The sequence below is a fragment of the Meriones unguiculatus genome, chromosome 18, assembly GCF_030254825.1.
Source record: "Meriones unguiculatus strain TT.TT164.6M chromosome 18, Bangor_MerUng_6.1, whole genome shotgun sequence".
Taxonomy (NCBI): domain Eukaryota; kingdom Metazoa; phylum Chordata; class Mammalia; order Rodentia; family Muridae; genus Meriones; species Meriones unguiculatus.
The window spans coordinates 47,853,286-47,873,780 of NC_083365.1; the positions used below are offsets into that span (position 1 = coordinate 47,853,286).

The 20,495-nt window shown below is 49.7% G+C and overlaps 1 protein-coding gene across 1 annotated transcript in view; it reads right to left on the bottom strand.

Annotated features, from left to right (window-relative positions):
• Positions 1–815: 815 nt before the first annotated feature.
• Syt13 (synaptotagmin 13) overlaps positions 816–20,495 on the bottom strand; it is a 37,514-nt gene continuing 17,834 nt past the window's right edge. Inside the window, exons 2-6 of the mRNA XM_021646563.2 lie at positions 15,171–15,396; positions 12,947–13,081; positions 9,935–10,236; positions 5,146–5,275; positions 816–3,165 (exon numbers count right to left, since the gene is read on the bottom strand). Of these exons, the coding sequence (XP_021502238.1) occupies positions 2,861–3,165; positions 5,146–5,275; positions 9,935–10,236; positions 12,947–13,081; positions 15,171–15,396 (1,098 nt within the window). The 3' untranslated portion in view covers positions 816–2,860. The remainder of the gene's footprint in view (positions 3,166–5,145; positions 5,276–9,934; positions 10,237–12,946; positions 13,082–15,170; positions 15,397–20,495) is intronic.

Consider the following 20,495-nt stretch of genomic DNA (forward strand, 5'->3'; position numbering starts at 1 on the left):
AGGTTCGAGTCTTTGCTTAAACGCAAAACACCTTTTTTAGAGGCCTGAGCTGAGGTGGTCACCTGGAAGGCCAGTGGTGGCAGGAATCCAGGAGGCCCTTTGTACCTCCTGTCCTCTGCTTCCTCAGTCCTCCACTGATGGGGTGATGGGGGGGTTGAAGAATCATAAGAGCCCATGTGATATTTCTTACCAGGAATGAAGTCAAAGCTCTAACACACATACAAACTCTCTCTCTCTCTCTCTCTCTCTCTCTCTCTTTATCTCTCTCTCATCCACCCCTCTTTGTCCTAGCAGTTCCACTCACTTTTAGACATATTTCCAAGAGACTATACATGTACATGAGAAACAGGCATAAAAATATCCACAGTGGTAGTTCCTACAAAAATAACTGTGAGGGGGGAAGAAGGTGGTTTAAATGAACATCAATAGAATGGACTGTGGTAGAGTCGTACAGCAGAATATTATACAGCTGTGAAAGAGAAACTAGGACCGCATGTCTGCATGAAGCTTAAAGTTTTAATGTTGAACAAAAATAGTGTGGTGCAACTTACGAGTTTAAGTAAAGCTTAGAAACAGACAGATACTCTCCAGTGCTCAGGAGTCACGCGCTCATATAGCAAAAATCTAAAGGAATGCTGGGGCTAACAAACCAGAATGTAAGATCCTGGTCTCAGCACTAGTGGGAAGCTCAGCTACAGTCCTCAAGGTTTAGTGAAGTTGGCAGAGGTCCATGGGTGCTTAGTGCACACACTTTTCCCCCCTAAATTTTATACATCTAAAATATTAAGGAAAAGGAACAAAGAGAAACACTGGGCTGCCAACCCCGTTGGAAATGATTTATTTACCACTGTAAGATTTGTGCTCCAAATTGTAACCAGACATGTGACCACAATGTCTCATGCGTCTTTTTGTGCTTTGATTTGGGACCGTCTAACAACATCTAACAACAGGAAACACCAAGGGCAGAGACACTCCAAAGATTGCCACCTCAGTCCAGACACTGGCGCCTCCCACCGGGCTGGCTGACATCCAAGAGCAGCTGAGCTGACCTCCTTTCCCGGCTTCTCCTATCTGCTGCTTCCACCAAGGGGGTGTGCTGGTGGCCGCCCTGGAGTCATCTCTAGTCAGAATGGACAGACACATGCAAGGTCTTGGTGGGCAAATACGGACAAGTAGACACCTAGTGAGGGTGGGAGGGGGTTCACAGAGGACTGTGGGAACTCACACACTAACTGCCCAGCAGCCGCCAAGCCTGAAAGTGCCTCTCGCTTTATTTCTGCCTCTTGCTAGAAAATGCCCCCTGACAAAGGCTTAGGTTCTTTCCCCGACTGATCCCACATTTTCACGCAGATTCAGGGTTGCTCATTGATTCAGAGGCGGCTTACAAGCCTGGCTGGAAGCAAGCTAAGCCAGTGTCAAAGGTCACTAAAGGTTTTCGGTTCAGCGTTCTCACATCTCTGAGTAATTTACAGAGGAAATTTTGGAGAGAAAGTACAGCCATGAGAGGAGCTAGGAACTATATGAGGTGAGCAGTGACAGATTGATGTCAGCTGAGAAACTGGTTGATTGCCTTCTGAATTTGGCTTGGCAGGCTCCCATGACATCGGTGTTGTGCCACAGGTGGCCACGCTGAGGCGCTGTGGAGCAAGGAAGCGACTGACAACCTGAATTGTACAGCCACTTACATTTAATTCCTAGATGGGCATTTATTGGAAATATCAACAGAGGCAGCCAAACTTAGCTTCTTCTTGTTTCCAGTTGAAGGAACGTGTCCCCCAAACCGGAAGGAGGCACGTTTTCAAGCGGCTACATTTCCTCTTTAAAGCTGTCATCCGCCTCCTCGTTCACACAGCCTGACGGAATTAGCCAAGCTCCGAGCTGCTTCCTCCTGAAGCCCAGGCACACTGAGAAGTACAAGTCTGTCCCACAGAGTCAGCTTGGCGGGAGACACTGGTGGACATGACAGCTAGCCCTCCGAATGCAGCAGGCACCCCAGGGGATGCTAACCTAGGCTTGCCAGGGAAAAGGCTCCCTAGGCATGACCAAGACGAACAAAACCCACCCCAATTTTTTCAATAAGACAGTCCAAACACACAATATAGTTCAAGAGTGGGAATCAAAGAGCGAAAATATAAAAAGGGAGAAACAATGTAAGCAGAGAGCTTCTGTCTTCGTACCCTTGGAGGACGGCGGTGGAAAGGCTGTCAGATATGTCAAAGGGATCTCATCAGGCACAGCCCCTCCTGCTCTGCTCCAGAACCCCTGTGCTTGTTAAGGACAGATGCCTCGGATATTCCATCCAGATCATCAGTGTGGCATGATGCCCCCAGGCATTCCAGGGACCTGCTGGCCAGCCAGTGGTTCTCAACATCCCTAATGCTGAGACTCTTTGATACAGTCCCTCAAGTTGTGATGACCTCCAACCATAAGATTATTTTCATTGCTACTTCAAAACTGTAAGTTTGCTACTCTTGTGAATCACAATATAAATAGTGTTGGAGAGAGGCATGCCAAAGAGGCCACGACCCACAGATGGAGAACCTCTGCTTTAGACTGACGTAAGCAAGGACTGCCCACAGAGAGTGCCTGTACCTGACACATGTCTTTTTCCATAACACAGATGAGCAAGACACAGAACTCTGAGTGACCCTGATGCGCCAGTCACACTCACCGTCCTGGTGACCCCGCTCACTCTTTAGTATTAGGAATGTAGTAAGAGAGGACTGAGGTCCTGGCCTCAGCCAGCATTTCTGCCTCTGTCCTTGGGTGTAGGCGTGTGGACAGGGCAGGAGGGGATGACTGATGGCTGAGGCTGGAGGATGACTGTGTCCCAGAAGGACTGTCAGCAGCTGATGGCCGACTACAGGTGCAGCTGGTGCCACATGGCGATCTGCCGGCGCGGGTTCTTCAGCATCTCCTCCCAGTGGCTGCGCTCGGAGCCTGAGGCGTGCAGGCCGAGGCTGCAGTGGCCCAGCTCAAAGCTCGGCCCCTCCTCGCCCTGGCCCAGCACCTCCAGCTCCACACTGGAAGCCCGCAGCAGGTCGTCCGGTAGCTCAAACATGATCATCTCGTTCCACACAGGGTTGATCTTGTGCTTGGCTCTTTTTGTCTGTTTCTTCTTCAGCTTCTGAGCCTGGTGCTTCAAGGTCACCTTGACAGAGACATCTAGGGAGAGGTACAGAGGAAGGAAAGATGGAGGAGAGCAAGTGAGTTGCTAAGATATCTGATCACACCAGTAATACTGCTCCTTCCTGGGGTTTTCCATACTTCCGCTGGACCATGCTTTCACTCAAAAGATATTAAGTATCTACCAGCTGGCAGGGACTGGTCTAGATATAGGAACACAAAGTTGTCATGTCTGTAACTTGTGCTAGAATGTAAAGACTGACCATACAGGTTGTGTATCTTTATCTGTTAAGGTTTGGGACCATAAACACTTCAGATTTGGTGCGTTTTTCAGACTAGGGGATACTTGCAGATATGAGATATCTTGGGGATGGGACTCAAGCCTAAGCACAAACTTCATTTAATGATTCTTTTTTTTTTTCTTGAACCTAGAGTTTTGCACATACTAAGCAATCATGCATTCTACCGCTGAGTCAGCTCTCCAGCTTTCTTTTCCCTTTTTCTTTAGAGACAGGGTTGCACCAAGTCACCCCGGCTAGTCTTGAACTTCCTCCACAGCCCAGGCAGGCCTGAAACTTGAGCTCTTCCTGTTTTCAGAGACCCTGGGGTTCCAGTCCTATACCTCTGGGGTTCACACTCATACACAAAGCCTGAAGTTTGCATGGAGTAAAACTCAGGAGAGCCCAGGTGTCGGCGGTTACAGGATTTTGGGTTTTCAAATTAGATATTCATCAGCCTGCCACAAAGCATATGAGGTCAGTGGGTGGCTCAGACCTGAGCGTGTCAGATGGCCTCTGGGGAACCACGTTGACTATAAACCCTTCTAAGTGACTTGACAAACCAAGTCAGGGACAATGGCTTAGATGTCTTCCTGTTTGATTTCAGATCATACCAAGACAGGGACAAGGGCTTAGGTGACCCCCAGTTTGAGTTAAAATCAGACCAGAAAACCAATGAGCTCTCCACCTTCATCCTCTTCATTCTCTAGTCAGCATTTGTGTCCATTGTTAAGATGGTGCTTGTCCTCCTGGCTGAGTTCTGTTCACTTGCCTTTTTTCTAAGTTTATGTGAGGAGCTGGATTTCCTGTGAAGAGGGTGAAGGCAGGCTCCCTGTCCCCAGATCCCCAGGAAGTCCACAAGTCAGCAGGCAATCTTCCACGGCTTAGGACATTTTGTTTTCATTAGTCAAGGTTGCCCAAGCTAACGAGATAGTAATTGTTACTTTGTATTTATTGCTATCGCTATTGCCCCTGGGTGGTTAGTTTGTTATTTCTACAGAGATATTTCAGACACAAAGTGCTCTTCTGTAATGATCCTGATGGGAGCTATTAAAAAAAAAAAAAAAAAAAAAAAAAAGCAAGGCAGAATTGACTGGAAGGGATGAAGCGAGGCATCTACCTCTGACCTGTGGCTCAGGACTGCAGTAACACCAGCCCTTCTGATTTCATTTGCCCAAGACCTCTTAGGAATGCACAGGCAAATCTATAAACATGAATTGTAACTTCTAATGCAACAGATGATTTCTGTAGTATTGATACTGAACACTCCATTCACAGCTCATCCCTGCTGCTTTCCTGCTTTGCTAGGAGAACCTGCTTGGTCTCTACAACTGATACCTGTGCGCAGGTATCAGAAGGCAACCCCAAACCTCCAGACTTTTACAAAGAGCTTTCTGCGAGCATCTGTGCCATAGACTCCTCAAACCCCGGACTTTACCTTCGAAGCCACGCGACAGCAGCTGTCACCCATGCTCAGTGGGTGTGTATGAGAAGAAGGCATTTGGCCAAGGCTTGGAATGGAGAGCAGAGTGAGAGGGTGTCAGAACACTAGCAGAGATGTGACAGAACTTGAAGGCATGAGTGTGCCTGTCAGAACGGACTAGTATATCCTGGGCAACAGATGCTGAGGGAGACTCCGCAGCTGAACCCCTATCACCTCCCATTTTAGGTCAGGTACCACTGCCTTCTGCATGTATTGTGAGCTGGGGCACCCTGGCTCTCTCCTTTCACCCTTACTCACCCTTGCCCAGAAGCTCCTTGGATTGGTTGGAGTGGAGGTTCTTGGCTTTGATCAGCACCACCAGGAGGCGATTGGCAGCTGGGAGGTAGCTGATTGACAGAAGGACCTCCCCAGTCCCTGCAGATGGCTCCTGAATACAAAAGGGTAGAGATTGCCCTTGAATCTGGCTTCTGACCCGTCACCTGAAGCCGAGGGGAGTCACACAGCCCTCATACCCATAGACATCTGGGATCCATTCACCTACGGCTAGTTTATCTACCACCACACAAGGCAAGCGGCAGGGCCCTGAGGAGGGGGGCTGGCATGTGTGTCAAAAGGAGTACTTGGTCTACCGCATGTCATCTTTCTATGTTTAGTTATTTGAGACAGGGTCTCACTATGTAGCCCTAGCTAGCCTGGAAATCACTAGGTAGGCCAAGCTGGCAATGAACTCAGAAGTTTACCTGCCTCTGCCTCTACAGTACTGAGATTAGGCATGAGCCACCACACCCTGGCACATAATGTCTCTTTAAATCTAATTTGTGAACAGAAAATAACTCCCACTCAGGCTACACTGAAGGAAGAAAGTGGGGCCCCTTTCTCCTCCTGTACTCTTTGCCTAGACTCTGGCTGTGTCTTTGTAGATCTCTAGGATCCTAGGGAACCCAGTTTGAAAGTCACAGCATGGACCTATCAGGCTCCTGGACGGGTAGAGAGTTATTTCTTTTCCCCCTTAATTTTGTTTATTTTTAATTATGTGTATTTTTGTGTGTGTGTGCATGTGTGAGGACAGGTACCCTCAGAGACCACAAAAGATCAATAGATCCCTTGAAGCTGGATTACAGATAGCTGAGAGTCACCCAAAATTCATGCTGCAACTTGGGTCCTCTTTAGGAGTGGTAGGAGCTCTCAGTTAACTGAGCCGCTTTTCCCAGGACCAAGTTGTCCATTTCTTTGCATGAAGCGAAAACTCCAGCTTTGCAGCACAGCATCACTAATGAAGTGGCTGTCAAAGCTAAACAAGGAGTGGATTCACCAACAGGAGCCAGTATCATGAGCACAAGGCTGGGGCACCAGGGAAGACCAGCAAGGACTGAGTGGCAGTGGAGTAGTCAGAGTAGGTGCTGGTCCTCTAGGAAGCTGGCGGATACTCTTGGTTCACCCCTGTGTGTTCGTTTACACCAACCTCCTGTAAGAGAGTGAAAATGTTGCCAAGTCCTTTGAAGGAACCCTTCCTTGCCCTGTGGCACATCTTTCAGTACCCAGATTTTCTGCTTTTTTGCTGCTCAGTGAGGGGATTCAGGGAGATCATCCCCCACCTAAATATTGCGGTCACTGGCGAGTGGTCACAGAGCCCTTTACCTCCTTCAGTCGCACGGAGGCAGGCTGTGGCGCCTGGCTTTGTGTTCTGAGCACACCCTTGGCCTCAGAGCATGCCTGTCATCCAAGACAAATGTCTCTACCGTGACCCCAAAGACTCATTCTTCCCAGGGGACTCTTGAGATTGTCCTTTGCTCTTGAGGGAGGAGCCAGCTCTCTATCTTAATTAATTCCAATTTGTTGCTCTAATGTCTCCTCCTCCTTTGAATTGTTTCTAGGATAAGAATTGGGGAATCTGCAGTAGCAATACCTCTGCAGAGAAGCAAGATAACCCCACCCACACCTTTGTCCCCACAATTGTCTTCCCAGTGTCATCTGAGAGCTACTGTCAGGACAAAAAAGCAGAGAGCTTCCTTAGAAGGTTGCTAGACTTGCCACCCTCCCCATGCAGAACAGGGCAACAAGCCTTCCTGCTCTGCCCCCCATTCATCTCTTTGCTAATTGGACCCTTGAGGCAGCTAGTGGTCTTTCCTGGTCGGCTGAAGTGCCCAGAGGCAAGCCTTGCACTCAATATTCCAGCACAAGTGTAATTAAATATAGGTGGCTGGTCACATGACACATTGATCTGCCATTCTCAGGGAAGCTTGGGGTGGCATGAGTACAGACGACTCAGGTCTATTAAGCAAGGGCACTGTGCTCCATGCGAGTGTGTTCCCTGCTCCACCAGAATGCAGGTTCATTACACACCTCTGGCACCAGGTACACACGGGACACAAAATAAATATTTGCCAGAAAAAAAAAATTCAGATGTCTCTCTTAATCTTGGCAGTGACCTTGAGAAGGACGCTGAGATTCTCATTCTCGGCAGGAGACCCCCTCCTGGGTCAGTAGCTATGACATAGCAAAGCTGAGACTCCCATGGAGTCCAAGTCTGAGATCACTGCTCTGGCTTCCTGAGTGGACAGTCTCTCGTAGCTCTCTCATGTCACGGTGAAGGCACCGAGGTCTGGAGACAGGTGGCAAGCAGGCAGCCCAGGAGCTGCAGAGCTGGCAAGGTAAGCTATCCTGAGCTCCACAGCTGAGCTGGACTGCTGTTATAGAGGGCCAGGCCTGAGCCCTCTACTGCTCCCAGAGCAGGCCTACATCTCTGTGCTCCTGGGAAGGGCTTCTCACATGTGTAAGGGTGAAAACCAGGACCAGCCTTGTGGATGTCATCAGACAAGAGAGCTGTAGCAACACCCCGCCCTGGCCTCAGATGCTCAAAGCACCACAAATGAAAACCAGCCTTTGTTTCTTCTCCCTTTTCCTGTCTCTCCCCACTTCTTTTTTTTTCTTAGATGCTCAATGAATCACTCACTCCAGGCCGCCCTCAGAGTGGGGTGCTCTATTGTCCCCAATGACGCACATGCCACTTTGGGCTAAATGTCTTCCAGCAGGAACTGGGGCACTGCTGCCACCTCTGTTAACCCATTCAAGCCCAGAAAAGAAAAAAAAATATCTGGGCTGCAGCAGCTGCAGACTCCCTCACCAGCTTTTGATCAGCCTTCGCTCTCCATCAGAGTAGGGCTTCCTGACCTGGCCTGGAGGTTGAAGGCTCCCCACACGGCTGCCCAGAGGGAAAGAGATGTACCCGGCTAGCTGTGGAGTGGTGACAGCTTCAGGAAGAGTGATGACATTAAGATGGATGAGCCTGAGGACAGGACTCCAGCTGCAGTTGTGGCAGGCTGCCTGGGACACAGTAGGGGTCGGGTGAGGTGCTTGTGAATGAGTGATTGTTGTCTTTCAGGGGATGGACAGAAGCAGGCAAGACATCCAGGATTCTGTCTCAGTGAGGTTGAGTTTCAGCCCTCTGTGGTTGTACCAAAACACCTATGCCTGGTAGGGGGACTTCCTAAGCTCCAGAGAGAACCAGCTTACTACTTTAATAAGGCCACGTGTATTCTCTGCCATTAGGGGCCCTTGTGACAACACAAGCACCTCAAATCACATACTCATTAGAAAGTGGGTTTTGAAGTAGCAGGCTCAAAGGGTGGCTGTGTGTGTGTGTGTGTGTGTGTGTGTGTGTGTGTGTTTCCTATCAATTTTCCAAGCTGAGAAAAGACAGAAAAACAGAAAAACGATGACCCAAAGAGAAGCAGGCAAGAAGTAGAATGCTCTCTGCCTCCTACAGTCCAGGCTTGAACAGTAAAGACTTCTGCCCATCACCTCCTCTGGCAGGTGCATGGCAGGTAAAAAAAAAAAGCACCCAGGAAGAGTCAGAAGGACTTGCCGTTGAGGTTGCACTGTCTGCCTGGTCTGGTCTGCGATGCTGTGTGGATTGTTAATCAGGTGAGCCTCAGTTCCCCTGTGTGCAGTTCCCCTGTGTTGCCCTTACCTGGCTGGTTTGGGAAATGACGACAATGGCTACTACTCAGGGAAGTGACTTCCTGAGCTGAGCCACTTGAGCCACTGAGATGGGGAACACAGAAATAGTGTCCCAACGGGCAAGTTGGCAACTTGCTTTATTGAGAAAGGTGATAGGAAAGGCTTTCAGCTTTGCGGGCCTTGCAAGCTGATCTTGACTGGTCCAGCCTCTGGCCCATGGGGGTACATCAAACCTTGTAGACAAAGGATTGCTATGAATGTCACCCAATGCAAAACTATAAACACACTACTTAAGGCATTCTAAGATTGTGGGTTTTTTAAAATATAATTTGATTGTATGGTTCTTAGATACATCTTAGTGGTGTAGACCAACTAATTGGTAGATGAGTTGTCATTATCAGAAGTTCCCTGAAGGCTCCACAGTGGTAAGCTCTTGGATAGATCCTGAGGACTTCACAGCATCCCTGCCCTGCCTTGACTGCATGCTATCTTGACATGTGAAGAACATGGTTTGCTCCCCAAGGAGCAAGAGGTCTCAGCAGCCTCCACAGAGGACACTATCCCCAGCCAGTGTCTCTGCAGATGGTGGACTGTACTCTGGTCTTCACAGAGCCCAGGTAGCTACCTCAAAGCCAGTACTAGTTCTCCTGCCTACCAGGCCTTCCAGAACCCTCCATCAGAGCGAATCTCTTCTTAGACATTTCGGTATCTAACTCCTGTCTCAGATCGCTGTCAGCAGCCATCTGTATCCTCTTGTCCCCCAGTCTGCATGCTCTGAAAACATGCTGCCTTCCTCATATCTCTGCAGGGTTAAGCTTAGGAGGAACATAGGAACCACAGCTGGATTCAGGTGAGGGCAGCTCTACCATAGCACGGAAGCTGATATACCCTGATCATTACACTGCACTTGGCAGCAGGGGCATCTTTGAACAGTAAGAGGTACCCCTTGGGATAGGTGCCAGGATCCCCAACTTCTGGACTATGAACCCTCCCCAGCCTCCTATAAGGAGCCCCAGCTGCCTTTCGCCTGAGCCAAGAATGTCTCTGCACCTTGTTTTATCACCTCAATGGTCTACTCTCACCCTCTGCCAGCCAGCTCTAGCCCTCAGGTCTGAAAAGCCCCTACCTTCGCTGTGGTCTTCAGCTCACCCCACTGTGCCGCTCCCAGGGGAACAGATGCTCCATCCAGGCCCAGGCAGAGTTCCCCAATCACACTGTGGCGGGAGAAACGGTCACAGGTCCGCAGGGTGAGCGTCAGGGTGGCCGTGGGGAGCTCCTCCTCACCCAGGGGCAGGGCCAGACCCTCCTCCCAGGTTGTGTGTAGCTGACGTTTCTTCAGAGCCGTCTGCGCCTCCACAGAGCCCGTCTTGACAGCCACGCTGCCTTGGATGTAGCAGTCACAGCCTCCTTCGTGGTCACCGGTGACAGCTGCAGGCAAGGACAAAACAGGACAGACCTGGCACTTCCCAAGGATGGGGGGAGGAGGTCCCCTGACAGGACTACAGAACACAGATGACCTCGTGTGACCCCGCGTCTGCAGGAGCCTGGGACTGACCACTACATTCTGTCACTGTGCAAATGTCTTGCAGAGAAACATTTCAAGACGAAACATCATGTGGGGGGTGGGATGAGTTTTCCTCGGATAATGGGGAAAAGAGGAGGCACTTCCTATACTCCTTCCCACCTCAAGATTCACACGTGTATTCATTGGTGCCAAGGCCCCTGAAGAGCTTTTATTAGGATAGCTACCAGTGCTGTGACTCATGTATTTCTTTATCTTCAATATTTACCACACAGTCACTTGCAAGCTGAATCACTGGGCTGCTGCCTCATGACTGTTGCTTCCGAGTCTCGCCCTTGATGTTTTAGGTGCGTCACACTGTGAACTGTTAGTCAGCTTTCTGACACTATAACAAATGCCTTAGAGAATCAACTTATAAACTGAAAAGGTTTGCTTAGGTTCAGGGTTTTGGAAACTCTAGCCCATGATGACAGTGGCAACATGACTTTGTGGGGCAGCAGGTCATGGCAGAATCACGAGACCAAGCAGAACAATTCACATCATGGCCAGGAAACAAATGAGTATGAGAAAGAGACCAGGAGACTAGGGAGCAAGTGTTAACCACATGCACCTTTGAGGGTAGTTAGGAACTAAGCTATAGCACTGGAGTGAACCTCTTAGCAGGCATCTGGCCAGTCTGATTGGCTTTGGTCTTGAACCTCACCAGGAAAGGAACCTGGGTCTCCCACACAGTGTGCCCACCCTGTGCCATTAAGCTCCTCTCCTGCTGGCAGGTGTTTCTAAAGTGTCATGACAAGGTGTCCTGAAGCTCCTCCTCTTCCCAAGACACTCTGGTGACTGTCTCTTCAGTGTGGAAGTTGACATTTCACACAGAGAGAGATGTTGAATGAGCTCTGTCTCCACAAATGAGGCCTGACGACCTGATGTCCCAAAAGACAAGAGCATTCTTCTGAGCTTCAAGGGGCTGCTTGTTCCTGGCTCTGTCACTTATTATCAGAGTAACCTGGATAACCTCGTGGGAGAGGCTAGAACTCGGTTTCCCAATCTGTAAAATGGAATTTCCCCAACAGATGTACTAAAGCACATGAAAGTGCCAAAAGATCCTAATCAACAGTAAAAAGGGAAAATTCTAACTCAGATAAGGAAACCAGGGGCCAAGGAAAAGCTCAGATGCAGGACACTTACTCAGCAAGTTTGAAGCCCTATTTTCCATCCATAAGGTCAAGTTTAACACAAGTGATGTGGTGTGCGAGAGTTAGCTTTGTCAACTTGGCAGGATCTAGAATCATTCAGGAGACAAACTTCTGGGCATGCTCAAGACGGAGCTGTTCCAGCCAATTGTGGGAGGCAGCCGAGTCTAAGGTCCTAGAGTTCATTGCTCCCTACTTCCAGTCTGTAGACACAGGACGACCAGCTACCTCAAGCTCTGGCTGCCATGTCTTCTCCACCATGGTACACGATGGACATGTACCCTCGAATTATGTGCCATAATAAAATTCTTTCTCTGTAAATTGCCTTTGTCAGGATATTTCTGTCACAGCAACTAGACAATTAAACGCCTGTTTGGACTTGCAAAGGCCATGGACTGCAGGCGCAGCCCCTGGCTGATGGAGCTCTAGGGAGGTGGAGCCGAGAGGAAGGAAACCAGTCACTAGGCATGTTCCTGAAGAGAATATTGGGACCCTGCCTGCCCTCTGCTTCCTTGTCACTGCAAGTCGAGCACCTTTGCCCAGTGTGTGCTCTCTGGCATGGACTTCTGCCTACTGTGCTGTTCTGTTCACAGACCCAAAGGCAACAGAGCCACCCATGGACTGAAGCCTCTGGAACTGTGAGCCAAAACAACTCTTTCCTCCTTTTAAGTCCCCCTCCTCAGGCATTTTGTCATGGTGATGGAAAATCGGCCAACACAGAAACAAGAGGAATAAGGAAGAGACACGCAGCACGGCTGACCCCATCACTCACCACCAGCCCTGGTCTCCTTGCAAAATCTTAACTTGGTTAGTGGTGAGGTCTACTGTCAGTGAAAGGGTCCCCAGGACATCTTACCAGACAAACCACCCAACTCTTGGGGAAGTTCTCAGAAATGTTCCTGACCTTTGAGAGAGAGTTTTTGTCTGGCACAAACCCCTGTTTAATATCAAAGGCATTGCTGGCAAAGGCTTCTAACTGTTCATCACCACTTAGCTCCTCATCCTCTTGGGCAGCCTGCCAGGCCACATTTCCTAGGATACCCTGTAACAAGTGTGGCCAGGTGACAAGGCTCCAACCAATGGGATGTGAGCAGAGGTGACACATGCTGTGTCCATTAAGGCTATCACAGAATGGCTGTGCCACCTAGTTCTTGTCTTATCAGCTAGAAGCACCTAGCAGAAGGCGTGAGGAGCTTAGAGAACCACAGATGGAAGGGACTGGTCCTTGGGTCACCAGGTAGAGGAAAGATCTGCCAGGCAGGAATCCCTGATTTTCATGGCTCTAGGAGTGAGGGAGAAGAACTTCTGTGTCCAAGAATCATTTGAGAATGTTTGTCAGAGTCTAGCCCTTGTACTCTCGGCCGCAGACCCTCCCATCCTACCTGCAGGGCATACACTAGTCCCTGCCAATCACACAAAGCAGTACCTTCCAGGCTAGTCACAAATAACTCAGCCTTCTTCTGGTCATAGTCCAGGCGGAAGTGGAGTTTGGGGGCCTGGTTCCAGCTGGCAGCCTTCTCTGGGTTCCAGGTCTCCATAACACAGACATCCTCCACCACACCTGGGAGACAGACAGGTGACCATGGTTATCATGCTGGGTTCTGCTTCTCTGAAGATAGGCCATCTAAGCCAGCAATCTGAGCCCAGAACTGTCCCAAAAGGGGACTGTGGCGCTACACCTCAAGGGACCATTGGAGTCCAGTGGTCAATATGTGGGTTTTGATGCCCTATGCAAGCAGCCACATAGCAGCTGTATGTCCTTTAGGGGATGCCTTCTCAGCTCAGTGCTTAGTCTACAGTGAGCATTCCACAAAAAAGCTGCCGCATGGTTCTGGTCAAGGATGGAATTGTGGGCAAATCCCATAGGAATGAGCTGGTAAAGATAACAGCACAGAGCAAGTCCAGAATAGGTGCGGCTGGCAAAGATGGTGGCTTTGGCTTTAATTTATGTGCACTTAACATTTTCTAAGTGAATGGAGGGCCTTATCTTTAATCAAGAAGGTCCTAAAACCACTAATAAAATTGCCAGTATTGCTGCCTCTGCTCCTCTCTTGAGCTGGAGCCTAAAGGGAGAATTAAGAAGCCACAATGGCTGCCACAGATGACATTTTGAGCAATCAGAACTGAACCGCTGATCCTCGGAATGAAATAGAGAGCAGAACTCTGGAGGCCATTCTTGTCCCCAAGGGACATGATTAGATTCCTGATACAGACCGTGCTCGAAGGAGCAGATTGACCATGGTGAGACCAAGGCACACATGTGTGCAGGACGTACTTGGCTCCTAAAGCCATCCTGAGGACAGCAGGCTGGGTGAGAAGGGACTTAGTGCTACCGAGAGCTCTTGGGCTCAGGCAGCCTTAGCCCGAGGATCCACCCAATCCCTGCTGGCATCTCCTATCCCTGAATGGGCATCTCTTGTCCTCTCTTCAGGGCAGCATCTGCAAAGCTCACTGTGCAGCTGTTCTTCCTGAGTGACCGAGGGACAATACCATGTGAGTGACAGCAATGGACTTCTTTCAAACACGGGGCGCTGAGCACCATGGTGAGGGGAAGAGTGGGGCCAGCCCTAGGGGAGTCAAACACAGTCAGTGCATCACGCTAGTTGCCCATGGATCAGAACCAGGCTGCTGCCGTCTGGAATGGGAAGGGAAAGGATGGCACAAAAACATGTGTGCTGGATTCCCAGCAGCCAGGCATTGCTTAACTTAGCAGAGGGATCTATCCCGGTATCATCAAAGCACCTAGTGCCCAGGGGCTCCCGAGAGAGGCTCTGACAGTGGGAACCACCCCCAAGAGTGCTCACACCCATCAGTCTTGCCTGACTTTCCACTCGAGTCTTCAATTATGAATCTATTTAAAATGTGAACGGGGAGCCTTAATCTGAGGGCCAAGAAGTCCTTCCCATTTGCAGTGCAGATTGAAGTGGTTCCTGAAAAGCCAGGCCAACGTGTGCCTCTGCAGTAGGCCACCTGTCCACCGTCCAACAGGAATGCACAGGGACCCAGGTCATTGTCAACGCTGCTGCTTCCCGCATTGCCACATGCAGCGAGCCTGAACCACAGAACCGGCCCCTTCAGTCTTAGGATTGTTCTTCAAAGCTTGTGTATTACAGGTTAAGGCCTGAATCTCCTGCTGGCATCCTGGCTGCACCGTGCTGGGTCACCTGTGGGTGCTACCGTCTGAAAACTGGTGCTCATAGGAAGAATAGGGACAGTGGCAGCAGCTCTCTGTTTGGATGCTTTGTGCTAAGCCCTGCTCCGAGTATTTTATTTTTATCATTGTTTATAAACATTTCACAGTAACCTTCACAGGTAGGTGATATGGTCCCACTTCATCAATGAGGATGAAGTCCCAGAGAGGCTTAACTGCATGTCTGGCGCCACAGAGCAAGCATATAAAAAGACAGAGAGTTAAACATATAACTCAGAAGCCTGTTTTTAACCTTGATTTTTTTTAAAAAAAATCCCTTATGTAATTGCATAAGATCTGAAAGAGACTCTTCATTTCTCAAGCTGGTTGCCAAATGATGGAGCCACACCACACCACACCAGGGCTCTCTACAGCCTGGGCAGGTAACACACTGTATCCCAAGATGCTGTCGAGACCCTCCCTGTCCCCTGTGCTGCCCACCAGGTGCAGGGAACCCTACCATTCTGAGGAAGGATGAACAGCTCCTCTGTGACCTGCCTCTTGAGGCGGCTGTCACTCTGGGCCTGGGGGCTGGCAGGCGCAGCAGACTCCTCTATGGACCCCAGAGTGTAGTCTGCATAGTTGATGACTTCTGGGGCTGTCACGGCTGGCCGGGGGCCATAGATGTCCGGGAACTTAAGGAGAGGCCGAGGCTGGACAGGCTCCGTGGATTTTTTAACGTTGAACTACAAATGTGAAACAGAAATGGTTAGTTGGTGTGAGTAGGAGGGTGTAATAGGAATCATCTCCACCCTAAGAAGGAGAAGAGGGGGCTGACTTCCTGACTTCCTGAAGGATGCAGGAAGTCTCTCTCTCTCTCTCTCTCTCTCTCTCTCTCTCTCTCTCTCTCTGTCTGTCTCTCTCTCTGTGTCTCCATTTCTCCTCTTCCTCCCCTTCCAATGGCTGAGGCATGCCAGTAGTTCCAACCACACCACAAAATCCAGACCCCTGTAAGAACCTGCCTGACCCACTGGGCTCTGGCACTTCCAAAATCTGTCCGCCTCCCTTCTAAGGCACCCCAAACCATCTCTTACCCACCCATCATCCATCTAAACTATACTGTTTAGCTGTTGGTAGCCTGGCTTCGGTCTGTCCTAAGCCTTAGTATGCCCGACCCATGAGCACAGCAACTAGATCTTGCCTTCCTCCCAGTCCTAGTACCAGAGCTAGGCTACTTTGGTCAGGTCATTTTTTTCTGTTGCCTTAATGACACATCTGAGCTGTTGCTTTGGTTGGAAGGAGGTAGGTGACATGGTTCTTTGGGGAGATATCCCAAACAGCAGAGGAAAAGAATAAGCCCACCCAACTGTTCAGGAGAGATCACAGCAGCAGACAGCAGGTCAAGGGCAGGGCAGCGTGTGATCTGCAGATGCTTAGAGAACCTGGAAATCAGGTTTGACCTTGACCTTGAAGGAGGAAAGTGTATAAAAGATAGAAGGACCCTGTCCCTGACACCTGGTTGTGCAGAGCCACCTCCTACATCTCACCTAAGTGTGGGTTCCATCTGTTTTACCATTTCACAGTGGGGAAACTGAGACCCAGCAGCACTCAGAGCTATATGGAGCCACTAGAGGCTTTGACAGGATTTCATACCATTTACCTGTTGGTATCAGCTGTCGTTTGGCCACTACTAGTGACCAAATGGATATTCCAATCCCAGGTATTCTGCCTTGTTCCTCAGCCCCAAAGGAGTTCCTAAGATACTAACAGGTCTCCACCATCCTTGAGATCCAGCCTTTCTGACAGATGTTGGGACCAGAAGTGAGGTTGTTTGGACGGCCTGGGGAGCATGTCCATGTTTGCATTTGATTTTATTCCAGCTCAGTCGCTTTATAGAAGGGCTGGGTTTGGCTCTTGGGTTTGATTCATGCCTGGGTGAGCCTGTGGTTTTGGCAGGGGACTCACCGGTGGCTCCAGGAATGAATGAGGTTCTCCACGGTGCCTCTTGAAGAGCTGGAGTCTAAGTTCCTATCTATCCTGAAGCAAAAGACCGATCCTGACCCCCTTCACCTGCTGCCCACAATTATCACTTGGCTGATTAGGGCCACCTTCAGCCACTAGGATGTGACTGTTTGCTCTGATCCTCCTCTCTAAGCCATTACCTTGGTGACTTTTCCTGCTCTGGGGTTGGATGGCACCAATCCTAGGGAGGCCAGCCCAGATGCTATGGTAGGCATGGTCTCCAGACAGAATACATCCTGCTGGGCAGAAAGTACATGGCCCTGTCTTTTGACTGCAAGATGAGTCAGACGTAGGACAAAGCCAACACTGTGCACTGAGGGCAGAAGGACATGGAGTCTGTCTCTCTGATTTTAATATCATTTGGCCACCAAGGCCACCTACCCTGTGGCCTGGCCATCTCAGCACGTTCACAAGTACAGCTGGTTTGAGTTGGGAATTTCTACCTTGCAACCCAGAGCATGCCAAATGGATGCCCAACATTGCAGGAGGCTCCTGAGGGCTCACGCGATGTCCACTCAGCCCCCTGGAATCTCTGTGTGCCCAGCATATGGCTTCCACACTTGGTATTGATCCTTATCCTGGGTGCAAACAGTGGCCTTTTGCAAGAATGATTAACGGCCCAAACTGGGAGTAGAGGTGCTGTTGATAACTCAAGTCTTCAAGGCACAAAAGCACCAACCACCTTGTTCTGCATTTTAGAACCCTGTTTCAGGGCCATTGAGATGGCTCACTGGTTAAAGGCATTTGCTGTCAGATCTGACAACCTAAGTTTGATCCTCAGAACCCACAAGATAGAAGGAAAGAACTGACTCCCATGAGCTGACTTCTGGCCTCTACACATGGACTATGGCAAGTATGCTCCCTACAAACACACAAATAAGCAAACAAATAACTAATTGTAAAAATTTTATCTTTCTGTTGCATGTCAAATAGCTGAAACCTCACTGTTCAAGGCATAGAAGAGAGGTTTAGGGCAAACAGAGGGAGCCTGGGAGAGGGGTTGGGGGGGGTCTGGAAGGAAGGGGATGTTGAGGAGCAGGCACATCAGCTTCCAGGTGGAGGTAAAGAGGTGACACTCAGAACCAGGGCTTCTGGCCTCCCTGTTTATGAAGCCCAGGACAGAGACCTGAGACAGTGGGTGCCAGGATGTCAGGAAAGATGCTCAGAGGAACTACAGTTCAGCAGTTAGGGACGGATGTCTGTCTATCTCTGTGGAGCCGGACAGACAGAAGAGACACACATTTCAGAACAGACCCTCAGAGGAGCAGTCTCCCAGCCTCACCTGACTCCCAGGCTGTTAGCCTCTGGGTCCCTGCGCCATGGCCAACTCTGCAGGTGCCAGGTTCAGGCTAGGGGGCGTGTACCACAGTGCCTGGAGACATGCCCAATACATACACACAGTCACATACATACCAACACCCCATCCATGTACATACAGACACACATACACATATAAACACACATACGTACACATATACATATAACCCACATGTACATACACACATACATATACAAGCACACACAGATATATACACATACGCACATATATAACACACATACACATGCATAATTTGAAGCTGTCATAGTGACTCACACTTCAGGAGGTAAAGGCAGGAGGATCACAAGCTGGAGGCCAGCCAGACCTATATAGTAAGATTCTTCCACAAACATCTTCAAAATAAAGTTTCTTTTCGGGGGAAAAAAGAAAAAAAAAAAAAACAATGTGAAAAGCCAGCAGCTCTGGGGGTAACTTGACTGTGAATTTTGGTTTTCTTCCTCTTTGGCGTCTTTGGAGCTTTGGGTTAGAGGTGACCCCTGCAGCCCCAGCTGTCGCCCTGGATGCTAAGTGCAGGTTGCTCTGCCTCGTGCCTGCCTCGTGCCCTTCCTGCCAGCCTCAGCCCCACCTTCCAGGCTCCGGCTTCCTAAGGAAGCAGGCTGGAAGGCTCGGGCTGTCTATAGCAGCTGTTGCAGGCTGGCAGATGGCTTGGGGGTAGGGTGGGAGGATCCGGACTTCCTCTACCGAGCAAATATTGATGGGGCCTCACCTCAGGCCAGGCCTAACCTGAGGGTTCCAGGAGGGAGGACGTCCTTCTTAAAATAACTGGAGAGATAGCTCAGGCAGTAAAGGGCTTAGTCCGCAATCATGAGAACCTGAGTTCAGACCCCCAGTGCCCACGTAAATAGCAGAGTATGACAGGACACATGTGTGACCCTGGCATTCTGGGCTGGACATACAGATTCCCCAGGCTCAATGGCCAGACTCTTTAGTCAGATTAGTGACCAACTACTCAATGAGACCCAGAGTCAAGACATGAGTCTCCCAAGGTTGATCTCTGGCCTCCACATTCACATGCACACAAGTACACACACACACACACACACACACACACATGCACAAGTATGCACCCACATAATCACCATCTCCCCAGGGGAAGACTGTGTGCTACAGGCTATTGTAGTCAGAATGGCCTCACTCTCCTTGGAACTTAACTTGGTCAGAGCAGACTATGTGCTCTGTGACAAACAGTTCCCGGACCCCCACCCCCAGTTCGGTGGCTAAGCAATTCAAAAGCAGTTTTTTTCCCCAGTCTGAGGGGAATCTCCATTTCTCTCCTTTAAGTTCAGGCTGCTCTGTTTTTTTCCATCCCATGGTTCTGCCTGCCTGTGCCCTATGATGCCCCATGTGACCTCCCTGAGCCCTCTAAATCTCTGTAAAGAAAGTTCTGTGAGATGGATGCCACTCTAACTGATGTTAGTTCCTTGTCCAGAGTCATGGTTGAGTAGGGAGCAGTGGGGGCTCCTTTCAATCTAGGCTAATACCCTAAAGTTTTACCTCGCTGCCCCCTACTGTCCCCTGCACAGCCTTCAGTCCACGGGACAGGAATATTGAAGAGGCTGGCTGACAAACATCACTCACATAAAAAGATGAGACAATTTAGATTCCCAGGCCCCAGCCTGGTGGATTCTGGGGAACCTGCGTGTCTAAGAAGCCTCCCAGAGTGCTACAGTGAATGGTACCTGCACTTTACTTGGGCCCACCCCAAATTTCGGGAGACCCCAAAGACATAAGTACGGTAGATCAGCTTGGCTGCTCGGGGGTGAGTCCACAGGGTCCCAGTAAAAGAGGTGTGTGTTTCAAAGCGCTGAGCAGAGCTTCACTTTGAAGAAACAGCTGGTCTTCCAAGCCTGGCGCCAAGCAGTGTTTCCATGGTGACCCTGCAGCCCGCACCACCCCTTCTTCTGTGTATTCCAAGCCTGTGTCCCAAATCCCCTTCTCTCGGGACTCACCTCTTCCTACTGTGTTCCATTTTAAGGCTATTTTTAAACCTAAAAAGGCTAGTTTGGGGGGCTGCGAATGCGGCTCAGTTGGTGGAGTATTTGTCTACCATGCATGAAGCCGCAGGTTCAGTCTTCAACACTACATAAGCCAGTGATGTCACACAGCTGTGATCCTAACACTGGGAAGGTAGAGGTAAGAAGATTAGAAACTCAAAGGACAGTCTAGACTCTATTGAGACCTTGTCTAGATAGATAGGTAGGTAGATAGATAGATAGATAGATAGATAGATAGATAGATAGATAGATAGATAGATACTCAGTCCAGCTTGTACTAGACCTCTAGCCAGTACCTAAAGCAATGGACTAGGAGAAGGGTTGAGTGGGTAGGTGGCCCTGTCAGTGGCTCAAGGTATCAGTGGCAAGTGTGTAACACAACAAACCCTCTCTGTGTCCAGTCACCCATCTGGCCACTCACTCAACACTGACACATTTCTGGGGGCTAGGAACAGTACTAACAACATCTTTAAGTCAATGTCCTCACGGG